Here is a 20,297-nt window from a genome sequence, read left to right on the forward strand (position 1 = left end):
ACACAACATTGCTTTGTTCAGGGCTGCCACTCTATAAGGTTTCTTAGAAAATATATTTTTGAAGTTACCTGATAGAAGTACTGATCTGTAGTGTAGGGTTAGTGCTTCATGAGAACTGCTGCACGGCCTTCAGCAAGCTGCACTTAGTAGAGGCTAACAGCTATAGCGGAGACAGGTATGTGTATGGAATTTGTTTTCCAGGCCAGACATCTGGGGAGAAACTCAAGTGATTTTATACAAACCTGGATCTTTTTAAATTAAAACCAAGTATGAATCTTACTGGTTTTGTAGAGATTGTAATAACTTTACTAATAAAACGAAAAGTGTAGTATTTGTTTTCACTTAGGGCGCATTTCCTAGTCAAACTTCATTTCTCCTTAAGAAAATACCACATAATTAAGTAGAATTTAAAATTTTTTTTTACTACCCTTGTTTGTAAATACTGATCTGCCCGCTCTTTGAAATGCCAAACATTTCCTCTCTTTTGAATGGAATTAAAATTAACTACTCCTGTCTTTTTCTCTGCATCCCTTGCTTCTTGTTTGTGTTTGCCAGCACTACTGGGGGTAGCTTTTTATGCTTTTGCTGAGCAAGTGGGTTTGGAGCACAGTAGTTGTGCATCTCACATTGTTCTGTATTTTGTGATTTTAGTAGTGGATTTTAAGCATACGGTTTAGAAATTGTATGTCAACCACAGAGGCTGGATTTTACGCAGAGTGAATATTTTCTTCCCTTTTGCTATCTTTTTTTCACTCCATCCCACTTTGGTATAAAACAGATCAAATCAGGTTAAAGCAGATTTCAGGATTCATGAGACTTGGTGGCTGAAGTATGGTGCTTGATAGACTTCCCTCCCCAGGTGGGGTAGTTCAGTCATGCGTTACGGTTTTAACAGGAATTGTTGGGTTCTGTGTGCTAGTAGATCTATCGACAGAAAAATACAGTGACATACATGAGCATTGTACCGATTTTAAATACTAACTGACTTTTCCTTGGTCCTACCCCAAGGAGCCGATTGCAGCCCTAAGCTGAAACATCCCTGTTTTCTGATTAGCGATTTAATCTTGGCTATTAGCAAGACCATTATTCACCAGTTCTATTAAAGGCACGACCACTGCTTTCTCCAGAGTTGCAGAGAGCTGTAGTGTTAATCCAAACATGATATACATCCCAGCTGGTCAGAGCTCTGTTATTTATAGGAAAAATTCCTAAAATGGCTCCAGCAGGTCAGAATGGAGTTCTTAAGAGAAGGAAGAGCACACATTGATGGCTGTACTGCTTCTGATACTGTCTTGGAACAGAAGCAGTGTTTCCACATTTGCATAGCGATGGATTTGCCTCTGTGTGCCTAGCCAGACAGCTGGGGAGTCTGCACCGTATCCCTGAGACCAGAGAAGTTTGTCGTTCTGAATGAAATGCTGCAAGATGATGTGCTGTTGTTTTTCCAGCCCTGCTGCATCGTTTCTGTGCAGTGCTGCTTTAAATCCTATTAGAAATTACCTTTGAAGAGCTCTGCATAAATACAGTGATACTCGTTTAAAATGTGTTTTATCCTACATTCATGTTATCAGCAAATAAGCCACCGCTGTTATGTAGCACTGTTCCAAGAAACACGTATTTCAAACGCCAGAAAAACACTCAAAGGTAAAACATGAATAGTAATTGAGTGGACCAAACTCCCCTGAAGCTGGCTTTCAAGAACATTTTGAAGATATCTGATGTATACTTTCCTCTTGACAAAAAAGCCAAATAATGGATTTTTATTGATGGGAAGGATCGGTATTCCACCCATAACCCTCAGGAGTTATGGAGGGGGAGAGGAGCTGAGAAGTTGTGTCTTCCTATTTGGTAAATAGGATTGAGAATATTTGCAGAAGAATCCTAGAATCACAGAAGGTCCCGAGTTGGAAGAGGCCCACAAGAATCACCGAGTCCAGCTTCTGTCCCTGCACAGGGCAACCCCAAAATTCACACCATGTGTCTGAGTGCATTGTCTAAATGCTTCTGGAATATTGTAAGGCTTGGCACCATGACTACTTCCGTGGGCGGCTATTCCAGTGCTCCACCACTCTCTGAGTGAAGAACCTTTTCCTGATATCCAACCTAACCCTCCCCTGGTACATCTTCCTGATATTTCCTCAGGTCCTATCATTGGTCACCAGAGAGAAGAGATCAACGCCTGCTCCTCCTCATTCCCTTGTGAGGAAGAATAAACTGCCATAGTGTCTCCCCTCGGTCTCCTCTTCTCCACGCTGAAAAGACCGCAAGTGACTTGAGCTGCTCCTCATATGGCTCCCCTCTAAACTGTTCACCAGCTTTGTGGCCTCCTCTGGCCACTCTCCAGTAGTTTGATAACATTTTAATACTGAGAGACATATTAATACTTTAATACTGAGAGACTGAGGTAGCCCTGTGGCTGTTGGTAATCTAGGCTGGTGGTAGGTCAAGTTACAGAGCAGAGTGTTGTTCACAAGAGAGAGATGCTCTGATGCACAGTTCCAGGAGATGGTGGTGGTTTAGGAGCTGCCCTCAGTCTGCCACGTATTGGCTAGTGTTTTACAGTTTTCTTCTGCGGTTTTGAACTGAGAGACCTTTGCTCTTCAATGCAGTAAGTCTTATCAGTAGTCTCGTCAAATAATACTATGTTGCTGACTAACACAACTGATAAAAGATTTGGCAGAGGTAATTACCACAAGATAAGAGGTGAACTACCCGGGCTGCCATTATCTGTGATGGCGGTATGCAGCTTTCCAACTCTGCCAGTTCAGGCTGTTATGAGTAACTTCTGCTGTCCCCCATAAAAGAAAGATGTGTTTTCTGTAAAATAGTCACTCTCTGAGCTTATTCTGCTTTCTGGGGGCATTGCACTGCCTTTGTAGCTGCACACTAGTTCAGGCAACGGGTGATCAACAGAATACAGTTTCTGTTTCGCTTAAATACGTCTCCATCCATACAGCTTGGCTTTTAGCTGATATGGTTCGAGGAGTTGTTAGATGCCTTCTGAAAGCTGTTCACAATTCACAGGGTGTCAGAGGCTCAGTTTAGGTTTTAATATCAACGTACAAAAGGTTTTTCTCTGGTCTGCTTACTTAGCTGCTCTCCTTGTTAGCATCACCCTCACTCTGCTAATTGCTTGCTTCAGGGAAATGCCTTCACTTTGAGTTTTTTTTCCCACAGTGGCATTGAGTTGCTTGGTGAGCAACTAAAAGACTTGTCCCAGTGTCACCACATGACTCGGGAGTTATTGGATGAGTAGGGTAGGACCAGTACTCCCTGGTTTTCTTAGGAGTAGATTAAACAAAATGCAAAATTAGGGCAAAGTTGCATATTGCTGCAATGATGGTGATAAATGTATGGAGCCTGCAGCAAGGAAGGGGAAGGATGTGATTCAGAGGAAAACAAAAGAAAAGCAAGTTATGGCTGTGTTGTCAAAATGTGGGAGAAGGTGGACATGGAGCAGCGCTATTTGCCTGGTCTTTCATTTGTTTGTACATGGAGAAAAACGTAAGTAGCACAAACGGCCACCGCAGCACTCTGAGTGGAAGCTGACAGTCCACCAGGCTTGTGAGTTGGAGCCGCTTTTTGGGGAAGTCTTAGATCAGATGCTAAAAGATCCGTCTGTCACTCCAGGAGATTTTGCTTTTCTGACCCAGATTTTCCCAGATGCTCAAAGAGAGGATGACACAACCGATGAACATAAGGGTCATTTTTTAACTGAGAACAGTCACTGGAGCTGTTTTGGGGTTGTTTTGTGACAATATCTGCCTAGCCCAGGTTTAGTTTTGCTTATCCATTGTTGGATGCTTGCTTGCTCCCTGTGTTCTCATTCCGTGCTGCTCTCGTTTCCCTTCTGCCTTTTTTTACTAGATTCTCATTTACAGTTACAGGAGTAATGAGGTGACTTGTAAAAAGCAAGTTTTCCAGCCTGCCTACACTGGTAGCCTTATGAGAAGGGAAGCATCTCTTGTTTATTTTTGTGCTGAGTTAAAATCGGGGAAAACATTTGACTGTGACTCAGATTTTATTTTATATATGTTTATATTTCTGACTTTTAATGTATTTTTCATAGGATAATGGTTTATATTTTTCATCGAATTTTTCTGGTATTCTTATTCGTGTGAGTTATTCTTCCAGACCTGAACTAATTGGTGCAATGATGCCTCTTCAAGCCTGAAATCATCACTTGGAGAAGCATACATAGCCCTGCTCCCCTAATTCTCAAACCTGATAATTAAGATTTTAAAATTGGTGTCAACTCTTTAATTGTTGAACGGGTGAAATGAGGAAGGAAGTGGCAGCGTGTGAGGAGAAGTATTGGGTGTAAGGAAGAGTGGGGACCAAAAGAAAAATTGTTGGTAGTTTTTCCTGAGAGTTGTTAAGTTTACTGATAGTTGGAAAATTACTGAATTTTTAGTCCTCATCTTTTTTTCCCTGTGGTTTTAACTTCCTACTTATAGAAACATGTTGTTGCTGTTAAAAGACTGAAAATAACCCCTATTCTTAAATGTTTGTGGTCCGAAATATCTGTAAACATTTGTCCTTTCCCAAGCAACGCATTCAGAGTCTGTTGTTGGGAAGGGTTTAGTTATCCCTGTTCTCTGCCTGGCCTGTGCTCACGAGGAGAGTGTCGCTGCCCTCCCCGCCTTTCCCCACGCGGCGTGTCTCCGCGCACGTGTACGCAGGGCTGACCTCAGCTCGACTTTGTTTCTGGTTTAGGGGTCAGGGTTGTGCCTTCAAGCTTGACTTAACTGGTTCGGATGTAGCCCAGCAGCTGCCGGGTTTGAATGAGGTAAATTGTGACCATGCACTCAGAACAGCAGAAAATAGGTCAAGTGTGGGTTGGGTTTACATAGAAAGCGCTAGCGTTGCCTGGTAAGCCTAAGCCTCTTCTCTCCGCTCAGACAAAGCTGTTTAAGGTGAACTAGGAAGTTACCATTTTCCAAAAAAACTTTCCAGCTTTCTGCAGCCTTGGTGTTTCTGGCTGGCATTGCCCTTCGTGAGAAGTCTGGAGCAGGAGGGAGGTTGCCCTAGTTGCAGGGGCATGTGGTCGATGTGTTCCCTCTGGAGCGGTGCCCTCTGGAAAGGCATTTCTCTGCTGGCTCATGTGGAGCTGCACAGCCCTGCAGCCGCCAGCGCCTCTCTGACCTCCAGCCCACCAGCTGCAGCGGCGTGGCAGCTGGGGTAGCCTTTCACTTGTCAGAAAGGAATAAGGAATATACTGTTAACCAGTGGTTTATGTATGCATCTATGTCTGGAAAGATGGATGAAGCAACAGAAGATCTGTGTATTTTAATCCCAGTTGAATTTTATCATTTCCCTGTAGGGTTTTGGTGTGGTCCCTGTGGCCTCAGCAATGCCTGTACCTGCCCAGTGGTGCCCTCGGGGCTGTCAGTTGCTGCCAGTTCCTGCCAGTTCATCTGCATTATAGTTAGACTCTCATCTTTTGCCTTTGTAAAAGGGCTTGTGGCGTGTCAGGGGGATACTGCCCGTTCATAGGTGATGTTTTTGGTAAGAGCTTTGGTGTTCTGCCAATCCAGATTTTATGTCACTGTTTTGTGAGGTTTTTCTCCTGCTTACTCTGATGTCAGGCAGGACAATACTAAGATTGAAGGTTTGTTAAAAAGTTATAATCGGTGAAAGGGATTACAGGTAGTGACACAGTTGTATATGTCAGGTGACACAATCTGTGAAAGGTAAAAGGAAGAAAAAGGAAAAGGAAAACTGGTAAGCAATGAAAATGAGGGGTTTTTTTATTGGAGAAAATAATCTTCTAAAACATATGGTATTAGAAGACGAGTATAAATTCTCAGCAGTCTAGATCTAAAAAACAATACTTTTTGCTGCCACTGCTCTATGAAGACTGTTGTGGCAATTAGTAGGCAGGTGTTCATTTATTTTGTTCCTTGATTTTCAGACTGCAATCTCCAAATGTGCAACTGAAGTTCCATGCAGCTATAAAAATGATTTGCTGCAAAGAGGAAAATAGGAAAACAAAATCTGTGTTGGGGGCTCATTTTATAGAGACTCATGAAGCAAGAAGAAAACTGAAGGTTCAAGCTTTTGACACCTTGACCTCTGCATTTTTCATTTCATTTAAATGTGGTCCCTCTACCACTAAGGTACTAACAACATACTCCTGTGTGCAGTGCCTACTGCATAAACATTGTAAACAGGACTCTCAAGTTGGCTGTGTACTAGTTCTCATTTAATTCATGTCCTAAATTATCAGAAAACCTCTAAGCAGCCAGAGGAAGTTATAGTTAATTAAGCCACAGATGGTGAGGACTAATGTGGTGTTGACCTTTGTGAAGACTGTAAAATCTACTTAGTCTTTCTCTGTAAAACACTGGCTGAAATGAGTTCCTACTGATATTAAGAAGATGTTCTTGATGCATTGAAGCCAAATGCAGAGATATCGTGGCCAAGAAAGGTGCTTTCCCAAATAAATGTTTGCAGGTTTTAATGCACGGCATGTGTTGAGGCTTGATTTTCAGGGCTCTGGTTTAAGCCTTTTTAGTGCCAAAATCTGCTGTTTTTCCAGGAGTGGTTTTCTTGGAATGCATGTTGCCAGTTTTCTTTCTGAAAATGCCTGAAAATGGAGAGTTGACAGCTGACTGGAGTTCCAATACCCTCCTGTAAGCAGCATACAAGCTCTGTGCGATTGGGGGTAGGAGCAGTTACTTGAATCTGCCTTTTAGTTGTTTTGTGCTCCAGGGTTTTATCTCTTGATGTAATGAACTCTTTGCTGCCCCACAAGTTTGTGATGACTTGGAGAAGTATTTTAAAATGTCAAGGAAATGTCTTGCTTCAGTAATGCAAGTTTTGATGGGAAGGTAGAGAGCTATGGGAATGTGCTGACGTTCCCACCACAGGCTGCCCAAAATGGAAAATGAGCTTGTGGTCATTGGAGCCTTTCAGAAGGCGCTTTGTATGGTCTTTGGGCAACATGCAAGCTCAGCTCACTCAGGGATGCCTCTCAGTGTCTTGGACAGCATTTTGTTTGTGGATGGCGCTTGAGTAGAATTCTATATGTATTTGGATTTTGACTTGGGTTTTCTGTGTGTGCTGTCTTCGAAATTCCTGTTTGATCGTGAGTTAAAGGAATCTCAAAGCATTATAAGTGATCCACACTTGTTCACCTGTGACTTTGAATGATAAATTATGTTTGTCCGAATAAGCTTTCTAAAAATGCTTCTCTGGACAAAAATTTCTACTTGGCAGTTAGAGCAATGTGGTGTCTTAACCTGATGGTATGATCTATAGTTTCCAACTTGTTCCGTCATTTTATAGGAGAGGAAAGCACAGGTATACTCACAAAAGTACTATATCAGTCTGGGAAAATATTGTTCTTTATTGTTCTCAGGACTTCCTAGGAGCACGTCCCCAGCAGATGAGAATTCTCACCTAGAGAGATGTGCAGCCGACTCAAGCATTCTTTGGATAATTAAGCAGAGAGTCTGCTCCACCAGAATTCCTCTTTTAGTCTGGAAAGAAGGAAGAATAGCAGCAAAGCTATAAAAAAACTGACATAGATTGGCAAACCTCTCATAGTCACGTTGCTTCACGTGACTGTCTTCCAGAAAGGCAGGAAGGATTATCTCAACCATACCTTGCTAGCTCATGCGCCCTTTGTCTTCTTCCCAGCGTTGCCTACAGTCATTTGTAGAGCAAGGGGCACTGCTGTATCAAGTACATAAAGAGCTTCCTACAGCAGATTTAAAGAAGAAAATGCCAGTCCCGTCTATTTGATTTGCATTCTGATTTGCATTTCATAAGGATTTCAAACCAGAATTAACATCCTCCTGAAGGAGGTATTCCAGGACTTGTGGAAAAACTGGTCTTGGAGAGGGTACTGTACTTACTTTTGTGAGGGAAACTACTTTCAGCTGAGGAGAAGTCTGGTGGAAAATCCTACAGGGCATTTAATTCTTCAGTGGGTTAGTCTGCCAAGCTTGCTACTTCGACCGAGGAGGAGAAAACAAAGTCATGACTGCCAAGGTTCAGATTTGTAGACAGAGTTGTAGTTTCTTGGGCAGTATAAATACAGGGTAAGGAAAAAGACTGAGTGCTGCAAAGTTGTCTGCTTACCTTCAGTGCTAAGACAGGGGAGAGCCTGCAAGTCATCAGCCTTTCTTGTTGACGTACCTCTCTGGTTTTGCCCAGGTTTGTGGTGTGCAGTAGGACAGTGTGCCTAAGGCTATCAGCTTATAGTTTAACACATTGTGCAATTCATTTCCTGGCTTTTAGATGATCAGATTCAAGATTAACTTTGGAAAAAGGTCAGTCATAGAGCACGTACACACACATTTTCATAGATATATGTGATATGTGTACAAAAGAATAGAATTTTTGAGATTTCAGGAGCTTCTGGTTTTAGTATCTTGACGCTGAGCTTCTGTTGTCTGTTGCAGCTTTGCTTTTCTGTACTGATTTCTGCTGATGCTAATGACTAGAAGGAAAACACTTTTTTGATAATGAATATGTTAAATGTGTATTTTGTGTGTACATATTTAGAAACTCTGGCTTCTCATTGATGTCCTATACATAATCCCAGTCAGACCTGTGTGCAGTTTGTGTGATGGATCTTTGACCTCACTTGTGCCTTTTGTAGCTCATCTTTCTCCAAGAGCGAGGAAAGAAGTACAAAGTGGACTTTGCAGTCTCCTTTTCTAAGTATTCAAAGGTACTGAGATGTCATGGTTCTGAATAGGAGATAAACAAAAAAGGTTCAAGTGTACAGTCTGCAGGATCACCAGGGTCTTCAGTGTCAAGTTCAAAGAAGGCAAAGATGCTTAGGAAGGATGTGAAATCTAAAAAAAGAAAAGCAGCAGTGTGTGTTGCCTTCAGAAACAAATGAGGAGTGGCTCAGGACTGTATAGACACTCAAAAGGTTTGCATAAAGAGCTCATCAAAGTAGAATAACGTTACGATTAACAGGTGTGACTTCACAGTACCGAATCAATGTGTACAGTCTTGAAACAGTTATTTCCGTAGATGGGGCTGAAGGAGTTATCAAAATGTACAAGATCTGCATTTTTAGGTCAGTCAGACTTCAGTATTCCAGTGCCTCAGGTCATTGTTTAGGGCTAATGCTTATGGAATCTCTTGCAGCTGCTGTGAAAGAGGGCATAGGAAGGAGGACACAAGTGATCCTCACACAGCTCCAGCGTCTGTTGGTTTCCCCTGTCAAATCTTTCCCTCGTTCCAGTGGTAATGTTGCTTCTGTATGTCAGATTAATGCAAAAATGGATTTGCACAGGAAAGTAGAACAGCTGATACCCTTTTTATGTTGCCTCGGTAGAGGGAGCATTTCACTAGTCTGCCATCCTTGAATACATTTTAGTATTGGACCTCTTGCGCCTCTGATAATGCTAGCAACATACTTCCCTGGTTGGTTGGTGGTTTTAACCTGGTGGTAGAGCTGCCTTGTTGGTCTTCCCCTTCACTTTTACTTTGTTCCACTTTACTTGTATTAGAACGATCATCTTGACTGTTCCTTTTGGATCTGAGGACATATCCTTTTCAAAATCATAAGGAGAGAGAGTAATTTTAACTAAGAACTAAAGCATTGATGCCTTCTCCATAATGGAGCATAGCAAATCTTCAAGTGTCAGAAAGTGAGTTTTGAATTTGCAGTAGACATCCTGGGATCAGTCGGACAGCAGGAATAATCACATCCAGATGAATAGAGAGAAATTGCTCGTGTCACTTGAGGGCCTGGCAGCAATGTGTGGTTCCCTGAGTGCTGCTTGTATCTCTGTATTCTATGGCTGGGACTCTTCATAATGAATTGTGAAACATCAAGGAACTTGTTGGAGATTAAGGAAAGAAATTACTTGATCTCCACTGCAGCACTGATAAAACAATTTACGTTTTGTATGTGGAGAATCGCTCTGATTATTTTAGCCATCTGATGTTATCTTGGCACAAATGAATGTTCCTGCAGCTCACGGATTTCAAAGGCAGTCTTCTGCATGAGGAGTAACCAGGCTGCAGTGCAGCTTTATTTCCCTGCCACAGCCTCAAAGGCAGAAATAGCAGCTTTGCTCTGAAACAAAGAGAAATAGGTATTCTGAAAGTCTAGAGATGAATGATGATTTAAGGGTACAAACCAGATTTTGTGCCTAGTTTTTCCTTGTTAGGACACTGCTGCCAAATATGTCTTGATTCCCAGATGATGTCCTACTCAAATGGCAAGAAAAAATATTTTCCAGGAGACTCTAATGCAATAAAAATAAAAATTAAAGTATGTCTTATTTGAAATTACCTAATTAACAAAGGCCTACATATTTGAAAATTGGAAATGGCGTTTCTTTCAGAATGGTGGTTTCTCTAAAATATATCTCTGTTATGAGTTATCTTTGTGGGTTTATATTTATGTTTATGCTCAATGTGTCCATATTAAATTTTACAGATATGGAAAAGACTTTTTTTAAAAACAATCATTATTGAAATGATTCTTTCTGCATACCTGTAAACACTGGAGTCTTTAGAGGGCAATTTTAGCTTGTAGTAAGACAGTTTATGAAAATGTGATCCTATTAATAGCTTACAAGTCTGGCCACATGTGAGCTCTGACATACCACGTTCCCGTGAAATAACTTCTAGCACTATGTTGCACTTTTAAGATTTTTCTAAAAATAACACAGGGATTTGTAGGCAATCAGTAAAATTAGCATCAAACTACTTAATATTGTACTCTAAAATACATCTAGGAAAATAAACAGAAATGCTACAAGTAAACATAACATATGGTTCTTTTTTTAATCTCTACTTTAGGACGACGTAGACAGTCTAAACCCAGTTCTCAGGGATAACCCGCAGTTACATGAGGAGGTAAAAGCCTGGGTAAAGGAACAAAAGGTTCAGGAGATTTTTATGCAAGGTAATTATGTGGGAAATTGTGTTATTTTTATTCTGTGTTAGCTAGTTTAAGGCCATTAGTTGTGTGGGGCTCGTCCCATAGCATTTGTGATATCATGGAGAATATATTTCTAATGTGGAAGTTATTTTTGGGAAGTATTTGTTAATTCCAGAAAACAAGACCACGTAAGAAGCTGTGCATGACTTTCAGACTGTTCTTAACTTGTTTGATATCTTAGTTGATTGCAGCAAAAGCTGAATGTCATTAACCTGAACGCAGATATTTTGTAAGGTTTGTTGTGAAAATAAGTGTGTATGAATGGCAACCACACTAGTTTCAGCATGTTTAAAACTGTTCTGTGCTCTGTTAGTGTTACTATTACGTGTGATGCCTTCTCAGATATCTGTCTGTGCTTGTAGTTCTTCACAAGCTCTGTCACGGATGTAGAATACCTTCAGATTCCCACCCCCTCACCTCTGATTGAAAAGAGCCTTTCATATCAGTTACAAGTTTGTAACTTAATTCTGATGTTGAAAGATTGCAACGATGCATACGTCATTTTTACACCGTAGATACAAGTTACGTGAAAACTAGTGTGAAATAGAATAAATAATTTTGGCTCAATATTGCTGATTAAAAAAAAACATTCCATGTATTTCAAATATGTTCATAAACTTTCTGCAGAACTGAGGCAGCTCTACAGAGCGTTCCTAGCAAAGCGAGGCAGGAGCTAACCTCTGTCAGTCTGGGTTAAAATCCCCAGGCAATCAGTAAAGCAATTTCAGTACAAAAATGCTTAAGCAGTCATTTTGTAAATTAAGATTGGGAGGGGAGCGGTAAATAACCTGATATTTTTAAGGATGGCGCTGAGGTTTGCTTGCCGTCTGGTTTCTCTGCTAAAACTAAGATTAGTAGATCAAAGGAATATGGTAAGTGTGATATTGAGGTTGCAGTAAAAAATTTTGTCTTTCCTTCTGTGCAGTTGCTCATTTGTCTAGTTATGATTATTCCTATGGGCCACAGAGAAAGGATGCTGAAAAAAACCAATATGTGGAATTGTGTAGGCAGTAAGTTGGTGTGTTGATGTTAGTCACTTTAGATTTTATCTTCCTACCCTCTGATACAACATGAATTAATAGTCCGTTGATGAAATTTGCAGCCCAAACTGGATTGAGAGGTGATATGAAATCAAATTAGGGCTATATGAAAAGGAAACTAAAATTGAGCTTGTTTATTGTATTTCATTAGCGTAACAATAATAAGACAATTACAAAAGCCTCTGAACACTGGTACAGAATCAGTACTTAAGCAAAGCCTCAGCAATGTTGAAATACCTTTAATGAAACTATCCGCCCTTCATCCACACAACTCATTTGCATCCCATCATTCCAGGAACTGGATTTCTGTCTTATTTATAAATGTATAATTTCAAGTAATTTCTCAAACAGATGTTTAGATGCTTAAAGTGCCCAGATGAGGAGTGTTTTAGATGATGAGGTAAATCTAATTCAAACGTCCTTGCAGACTGGCTCTCCTTGCTGAAGGAGAAGCTGCAGCTCAAATCTACTTGCTCACCTGATGTGACGCAGCATGGCCTGAGGAGAGACGCTTTCTTGGGCAGTGACATGCCATCCAGCACGAGGGCCTTTGCAATGCCACCGCCTCTGCCCTGGCGGGCAGGGGTCAGCCAGCAGAGACTGCTGTCACATTCTCCTGGGAATCCTAGAATCTGCTACTGGTCACTGAGACTGTGCGTTTGGCCTAAACATTTCTGTGGCTTAAGGACAGCCCTCTGGCTCTGGTAGCTCCTCTAATCTAGTCAATGTTATCCTTCCTTTATCCTCTCCTACCTTTTCTGGTTTTCTTCACCTTATCCGTTATTACCATTTTCCTGTTCCCTGCAATTTAAGCAACGTTTTCTGTTCTACCTTGTCTAGACGCATCTATTAAAGTTGTTACCGTATTCTCTTACTTCATCCTATGCAGCATTATTAGGATCCAGCCTTTTCCTCATTCTTTATGATGGTGAAGCTGTCATCTCATGTCTCACTATTTCTGCCTTGACTATCACCATCATAATGTTATTTATCTGAAGAAAGAGGAGAGTCGAGGAAAAAAAGCATTAAAATGGGGTTCCAAATGTTTAAAAAGAATCATGCCAATTCGAGGAGGGGGAATTTTAGTCAAAAGCAGGCCTATTATTTACAAGAATGAGAACAAAGACAGAAATTGGCCATTGTGACCTTTTCTTTGGGCTGCAGTCACAGCAGCATGCTTTTTGATTGTAGGTTTGGCAAGAAAGCAGTTTATTCCTTGTTTTAAAAAAAACAAACAACAAAAACCACCACAAACCCCTCCCAAACTTGGCCAAGTTGAATGCTTTTGGGACAAATAAAACCAATTCAAGGAACATAGTAAAGTGTCTTTTGATTTTTAACAATTAAAATATTTGGATTTTTGTCTTCCTATTAGATTTATTATCACTACAATCTCTGAGGCTGCATGTGTAATAATGCTCTTGAAACACTGAGTGTGCTTCAGCCCTGAAGATATTTCCTGATAGTAGTGCGCACAGGCAGTTGGAACAATGTGTAGCTGAGCGTGATTCAGCCAGGGACTGGAGACAAAGCCAGGCTTTTCCTGTAATGGCTGCTTGTGGCTGGGCTGGGCTGGAGCTGAACTGTCCTGTGTTACATGACCAGAGTTTAATCTTTCTCTTTCCTGACACTCCAGCAGCATGTAAGAAAAAAAACCCCACTGTTTTCAAAGGTAGATAAAGTCTCTATTAAAAATCGGTAGGATAACATCTGGGATGAAGAGCAGACAGATTAGAACAAGGAATAAGAGGAAAGAAATTGGCGCGGGGTCAGCACAGAAGAGCGTAAGAAAAGCTGGAGGCTGATGGAGAAGGGAGGATGGGGCTTGTAAGCTGAGAAGACTGGGAAAGGACTTGGAAACCAGTGGCCTGTAATCGTAAATGCTAAAATGGGGCAAGAAGCTGGGCTGCGGAGGGGGGAGAGGCTGGTACTGGTTATGCAAACGTCTGAAAGTTGTCGTGCAGTTAACAGTAGGATGAAAGAGAGGAGGAGCTGGGATAGGAAAATAGGAATGGGAAATTTGCAGAGACAGACAAAATTGTACTGAGACTGTCTGAACAAGGCCGAGGTTTGGTACAGCCGTGAAAAGTTTGAGACATGTTGGGTTGGGTCAGACAGACAGAAGTGTGGGAGCTGAGCTGGAGGCGTTTAGCGGGGCATATGGAGTAAGGGTTGGAGAGAAGCCATCAGGAAATGTGTCCCCACGGGAACCCCGTCTGGTCCAAGACCAGGAATGTGAGACATAAGCTTCTAGATTCTTCCTCTTTTTCTGCCCATATGTATCAGTGATCAGCACTGCCCATGCTGGCGCCCTTCTGACCCTTGTCCGTGCAGCTGGAAATGTGCTCCGGGGGGAGCGCTGTGAGTCTCACAGATTCAGTTGTGCAACGAGTGATATGGATGTGAATGAAAGAAGGGTACCATTGCATGGTGGGTTTGTTTCCCAGCTATTTTAAAACCTAGATAATGACATGCAAAAGTATTTCAAAAGGCCTTGCTAAGGCCTTTTGAATTAAGAATTAAACCCTAAGACCACTGGGAAATGTTTAAATTGTTACTGCTTTTGCACTTTGTTGGTCTCTCAGATGTTGACATTAGAAACAGTTGTTACCACACACTTTCTGGAGTAGTGAGTGTAATGGACCTAGTTGTTTGAATATGGGTATTTTAGTAGAGAAAGCCGTGACCTACAAGGTCCCTGTTTTCTGCTGATGCTTAAGCTCACTCAGTGTACAGTGCAGAGACTGGAAAAAAAGAAAGAGGGCAGTTCTGGCCTTGCCTATGTGGTTGAGCAACTAGGCACTTGTCAGTCATTTGGGTTAGGCATTTTTGTAGGCTGTTACTCACTGGTTTTCCTTCTGTTTCTGTCTGCCTGACCAGGAGTTGGTTGCGGAAGTAGTGAAACCCACACACAGTTGGAACTGAACTCGAGGGCAGCGTTGCTTGGTCATACAAAATGCAATGTAAACACTAAGTGCAATGAGGCTTAGGGTCTGGTGATAAAATGAGATGCTGATCATGAATAAAATTGTTCAGTCTAAATTTCTAGGTCTGGAAACAAACTATAAAATAACTACTGTATCATACTCTCTCAAAGAACCCACCATGGGCTCTTGGAGTGGAATTAAACTGATCTTTGCGAAGGGACTGTGCAGGGTTTCTTTGCAGTTGAAAAATGTCAAACCAGGAGCTCGGGTCTTCATAGTGCATGTGTTTTTGGGTGTTCTGTATGGCCATAGCAGGGGCAGGATCCCTCAGCTGCCTTTCCAACTGCTGTAATGGAGAGAAACTCTGTGGTCACTTATGGGAAAGACTTGGCAGATGCAGAGCCTGACTGCCAACACGTAAATCTTTTTGCCAGCAAAGCATCTGGGCATGTGACTAGCCTGTTAAATAGCTTCGGTATAACCTGCTGCTGCCACTTTCTAGCCTTTCAGATTGCTTTTCTGTGGTTGCTGTCTGTAGTCAGGAATTTTCTCAGCGTTTGTCATTGTGGTTGCAGAAAGATTTAGTTAGATAAGGAAATTGTATGTTGAAAATGTTAGCAGAATTAACCTTAAAGATTGCGTAAATGTACCATTTGCATTTCAAGATGTCTTCCTTAATAAAAGAAAAATCCACAGGCGGTGTTGTGCCAGAATTGCCTATAGTTTGCTGTTCGTGCCATGTGGACTCTGCTGTGAAGCTTAAAAAACATGGAAAACCTAGTTGTACTTCTTTTTCTTAATTTCTCAATGGCTTTTTCATTTCCTCCCCTTCTAAAGGTCCGTACTCCTTAAATGGTTATAGGGTGAGAGTGTACAGACAGGATTCTGCCACCCAGTGGTTTACTGGTATCATTACCCATCATGATCTCTTCACCCGCACTATGGTTGTTATGAATGACCAGGTGAGTTTGATACGCTATACTCGGAAAACAAGCTTCAAGTAAACGACACATTGGGAGTCTTTGCAGTTGTTTTGTAGTGTTCTGCAATAGACTGAGTTGTTCAGATCCAGTAGGACAAGTCTGTTACTGTGCTGAAACGACAGCCTGACTTTGCTTAGGACTAGCAGTTAAAACCATCTTGAAGGTGAACATTTGTGCAGTGATATGATTAATACCAGTCCTACGGTTTTGCTTTTCTTCTGCTGTCGCTATTTGACTGGTAAAGTCTTTGAAGTGAAGCAATCCAGTTTTAAGAACTGGTCTTCCCTGTCAGCTCTGAGAATTTCTTTTCTCAACGCTGAGATCTTTTAGCACTGCAGCAGCAATTACTACTTCCAAGAAACTGTAATACCCACTTTCCGCAATTTATTGAATTAAGCATTTACCACAGCTGTAATTCATGTTTGCTGTGGTGGGTTTCACTTGTATTTCTGAAGTTGATGTTACAAAAAGTATTAATACTGGTATTTTTAGTGGCAGTAATGAATTCTGTTTCAGGAGGCCAGAGTAATGTACTCAACATTAATATAGTGAGTGACCCATCTGCCTCAAAATGTGCGAAAAAATCATGTGTGGCAATAAAAATTTAAGACTAGTCTAATGCTCAAATACATTCCTTCCCTTGATTTGCTCTCATTAATTTTCCCAAGTGCTATTTTTTTCACTTTGTGACAGTCTGATTAAAGATCTGGTTAGCTCACTAGCAGCGGTCCAGCAATTTTAGAGTCCTTTTCTCCAGTCATTTTGGTTCTTTTCTTTTAGCAGTTTTGCTTCTGTTGAAAGCAATTCTGTATTGTGTTCCTGCAGAATATTTTATATTAAATAAACTTACAAAATACTTGTATCTCCTAATCGCAACTTCAGGGTTACTCAGTGAAGAGCTCCGTGTCTTTTAATTTCAAATTTGCAGTGAGCGACGGTGGGGGAAGGAAGTGGTGGTGAGCTACTTTTTCTTTTTAAAAAAGAAGTTATTCTTACAGTGGTATGTAAAGACACGTTTGCTTTGGGTTTACTCTATACCCAGCCTTTGTTCAGAGTCTCATGTCAGTTCTGCTTGTCAGGATTAAGTAGGCTTTTCTGTGATTAGTTTTCAGCTCACAAAATAGACTGGTGAGCACTGATACAGAAAATACAGATTGAGCAGTGTCTGAACATCTGCTGATTAATTATTATTTTTTTTCTGTTTTTAATAAACCAGGTGTTAGAACCTCAGAATGTTGATCCTTCTATGGTTCAGATGACCTTTCTAGATGATGTTGTTCACTCTTTGTTGAAAGGTGAAAATATTGGCATCACTTCGCGCCGACGGTCTCGTTCCAACCAGAACAGCAACACAGTCCACGTAGATACATTTATCTTTTTACCTAAGTATTTTCGTATATTGTGAATATTAAAAATACATGTTTGAAGTTGCTAATTAAAATTACATTCAAGTCCATTAATCACAAAATTTTTTTTTTAGGGTCATTATACACGTGCGCAAGCAAATAGTCCCAGACCAGCAATGAATTCCCAGACTGCAGCACCGAAGCAGAATTCTCACCAGCACCAGCAGCAGAGGAATACTCGGCCAAATAAGAGGAAAGGCTCTGATAGCAGCATGCCTGATGAAGAGAAGATGAAGGAAGAAAGATATGATTATATAGGTCGAGGAGGTAAAACAAGTTATTGGAAAGGGAAGGAGAGCTGCTTAAAATGGTGTTAGACTGCAAATGTGTTAGACATGTTTTTGTCTTTTACAGAAACCCCCAAAACCAAAAATAAACACTTCCTTAGTAAAAGAAGAAAACCTGAAGAGGATGAAAAAAAATTAAATATGAAGAGACTGCGGACAGACAACATCTCAGACTACTCTGAGAGCAGTGACTCAGAAATTTCAAATAAAAGATTAACAGATTCGTCTTCGGACCAGAATTCGGAAAATGAGTTAAAAACCAAGAACACTTCAAAGATAAATGGAGAAGAAGGAAAATCCCAAGCTGTTGAGGGAGTAGAACAGACACTAACAGATAGGCCATCTCCATGGGATGAAGTACAGGAGGATAAAAAACACGAAGAGACAGAAAGACTGAAATCATCCGTCTTAGATCAGCAGGAAAAATCTTCACTCCACGCAACAGAGCAGCCAACACTTTATGAGCAGAACGCCAAGGATCCGCATGTTCAAGAGTCCAATGCAGAAAAACATACTGCGGAGTTAAAAAATGAGCAATTTGTACCCAGACCACCTACTCCAAAATGTGTTGTTGACATTACTAATGAAAACAACTCTGAAAAAGAGAGCCAGGATAATGCTGCAAGTACCTTTGATTTGCAAACGGTTCCGAAAACAGAATCTCACAGCAGTGATTTAAAACAGCAGTTTGCAAATGCAAATTTCCTTGAAGCAAGAAAGCAGGAAGCTGATCAAAGTTGGGGTAGCAGTGTTGTTAACAAAACGGATTTGATACAACCTGGGGTTGTAAAAGCATTACCAGTAAATGAACGTTTAAATCCTGAAAAAGAAAAAGTGCAGTATGGCTCGTTTATGTCTTCGTTAAATGTAGCTTCTCTAGCAGAAGAGAGTAAACTGCATAAACAAAGTCCAGTCCCCGATTCTGTGAAGTCAAAACCTAGTGCTTCAGTTGATCATCCTAAAACAAAGTCACCTGATGTTAAGCCTAAATTGACCCAATCTTCCGATACTGTGAAGTCTAAGGTTAGTTCCCAAAACAGCCATGCTACTGGATTAACAAGGTCAGCCAATAAAACTGATCATGATTTGCCTAGGTCTAGTTTTCATCCAGTTCCAGCTAGAGTTAGTGCTCTAGAAGCTACTAAAAGTCCTCTTATCATTGACAAGAATGAACATTTCACGGTGTACAGGGATCCCACTCTGATTGGACAAGAAACAGGAACTAATCACATTTCACCTTATTTGCATCAGCATAATTATCCTCTGCATTCCTCATCCCACCGAACCTGTTTAAATCCAAACGCTCATCATCCTGCATTAACTGGTTCATCCCATCTGCTAGCTGGGTCTTCAGCTCAGGCCCCTTTGTCTGCTATTAACACTCACCCCCTTAGTACCGCCCCTCACCACTCTGTTCATCACCCCCATCTACTTCCTGCAGTGTTACCTGGAGTGCCTGCTGCCTCCTTGCTGGGTGGCCACCCGCGACTAGAGACTGCTCATGCTAGCAGCTTAAGCCATTTGGCATTAGCACACCAGCAGCAGCAACAGATGTTACAACACCAGTCTCCACATCTTCTTGGACAAGCTCATCCTTCTGCTTCCTATAATCAGCTAGGGCTTTATCCAATTATTTGGCAGTATCCAAACGGAACACATGCTTACTCAGGACTCGGTCTGCCCTCCTCCAAATGGGTGCACCCAGAAACTCCTGTTAACGCAGAGGCTTCCTTGAGAAGGGTAAGTTGTGCTTGTTTCTTAATGACATGTTTAGCTGGGGCTGGTGTCTCCTACTGGTAGTTTTCTAGGTATGGATTTGCTGGTTTGTATTGCACCAAGTGTGCATTGAGGGTGGGTTTTTTGAGTAGACCTAGAACTAACTAGGAGTGGAGATCTAGTAGTAACTGCTGTAGGGAGCTCTTCCAGACTTTGATTTTCTTTATATTTTGAAGTGAGACAAGATGTTTGGGTTCAGTTTATGATCAGGTGAGGTTAACCAGCTGGTTTGGGACCTTGAATCCACTGTCTCAATGGTTGCTACCTCAAACTATGGAAACTGTTAGGTAAGTTAAATACTAGAGGAGGCAGGGCAGTCTTCATAACAAAATTTAATGTATGCTTGCTAAGTAATGAAAAAAGGCTGAGACAGGAGAAGTGGGAAGTTCTGAAGAGAAATGATCTAGCATTCATAAGTCTTTTTTGCATTGTACACCCTTTTGTCTTTACACCCTATCTGTGTACCCTCTCTTGGCATATCTGTCTTTCTCCTTCTGTTCCTGTTGACACACATCCCTGCCTTCCCATCTGGTTTCTCCTCCTCTGTATTCAAGTCAGGGTGATTCCTCTGTCTCTGCTGTATGTAACCACTGAAGCCTCAGAAGAAATGGTTTGTATTTTTCAGCCTAGCGCCCGTTGCGGTGGCGGCATTTGGCAGGCAGACACGGCAATTACAGGAAAAGTTTTCTCAGTTCTTGTGTGCTTGGGATACAGCATGCTCAGTGCGGGCACCGTAGAGGAACAGTGTAAGATGAAGCATGTGTAGTGCAGACAGATGCTTCAGGGAGCTTCACTGCCAGCTTCAATCAAACCTCCACTGAGCATGTGCAGACTGATTTTTTAGAGGCTTACAACTTGGCCTAATTTGGGCAGACTTTCACAGGGACAACAAAAGGCATGGTGCTGACAGTGGTCTCTCTGCCAAATCGTAAGCCTTTGCGTCAAAGCTTGGGGTTT

The 20,297-nt window shown here is 41.4% G+C and overlaps 1 protein-coding gene across 4 annotated transcripts in view; it reads left to right on the forward strand.

The window, feature by feature from the left end:
- JMJD1C (jumonji domain containing 1C) overlaps positions 1-20,297 on the forward strand; it is a 159,951-nt gene that overhangs the window by 110,528 nt on the left and 29,126 nt on the right. For 2 of the 4 annotated variants that reach the window (XM_054070966.1, XM_054070969.1), the window contains 5 exons: positions 10,780-10,885; positions 15,726-15,850; positions 17,088-17,231; positions 17,352-17,544; positions 17,632-19,304. In XM_054070966.1, the coding sequence (XP_053926941.1) occupies positions 10,780-10,885; positions 15,726-15,850; positions 17,088-17,231; positions 17,352-17,544; positions 17,632-19,304 (2,241 nt within the window). The remainder of the gene's footprint in view (positions 1-10,779; positions 10,886-15,725; positions 15,851-17,087; positions 17,232-17,351; positions 17,545-17,631; positions 19,305-20,297) is intronic. The other 2 variants (XM_054070967.1, XM_054070968.1) reach the window with 2 other exon arrangements.

This window comes from Cuculus canorus, chromosome 7, assembly GCF_017976375.1.
Source record: "Cuculus canorus isolate bCucCan1 chromosome 7, bCucCan1.pri, whole genome shotgun sequence".
In the NCBI taxonomy this organism is placed as follows: domain Eukaryota; kingdom Metazoa; phylum Chordata; class Aves; order Cuculiformes; family Cuculidae; genus Cuculus; species Cuculus canorus.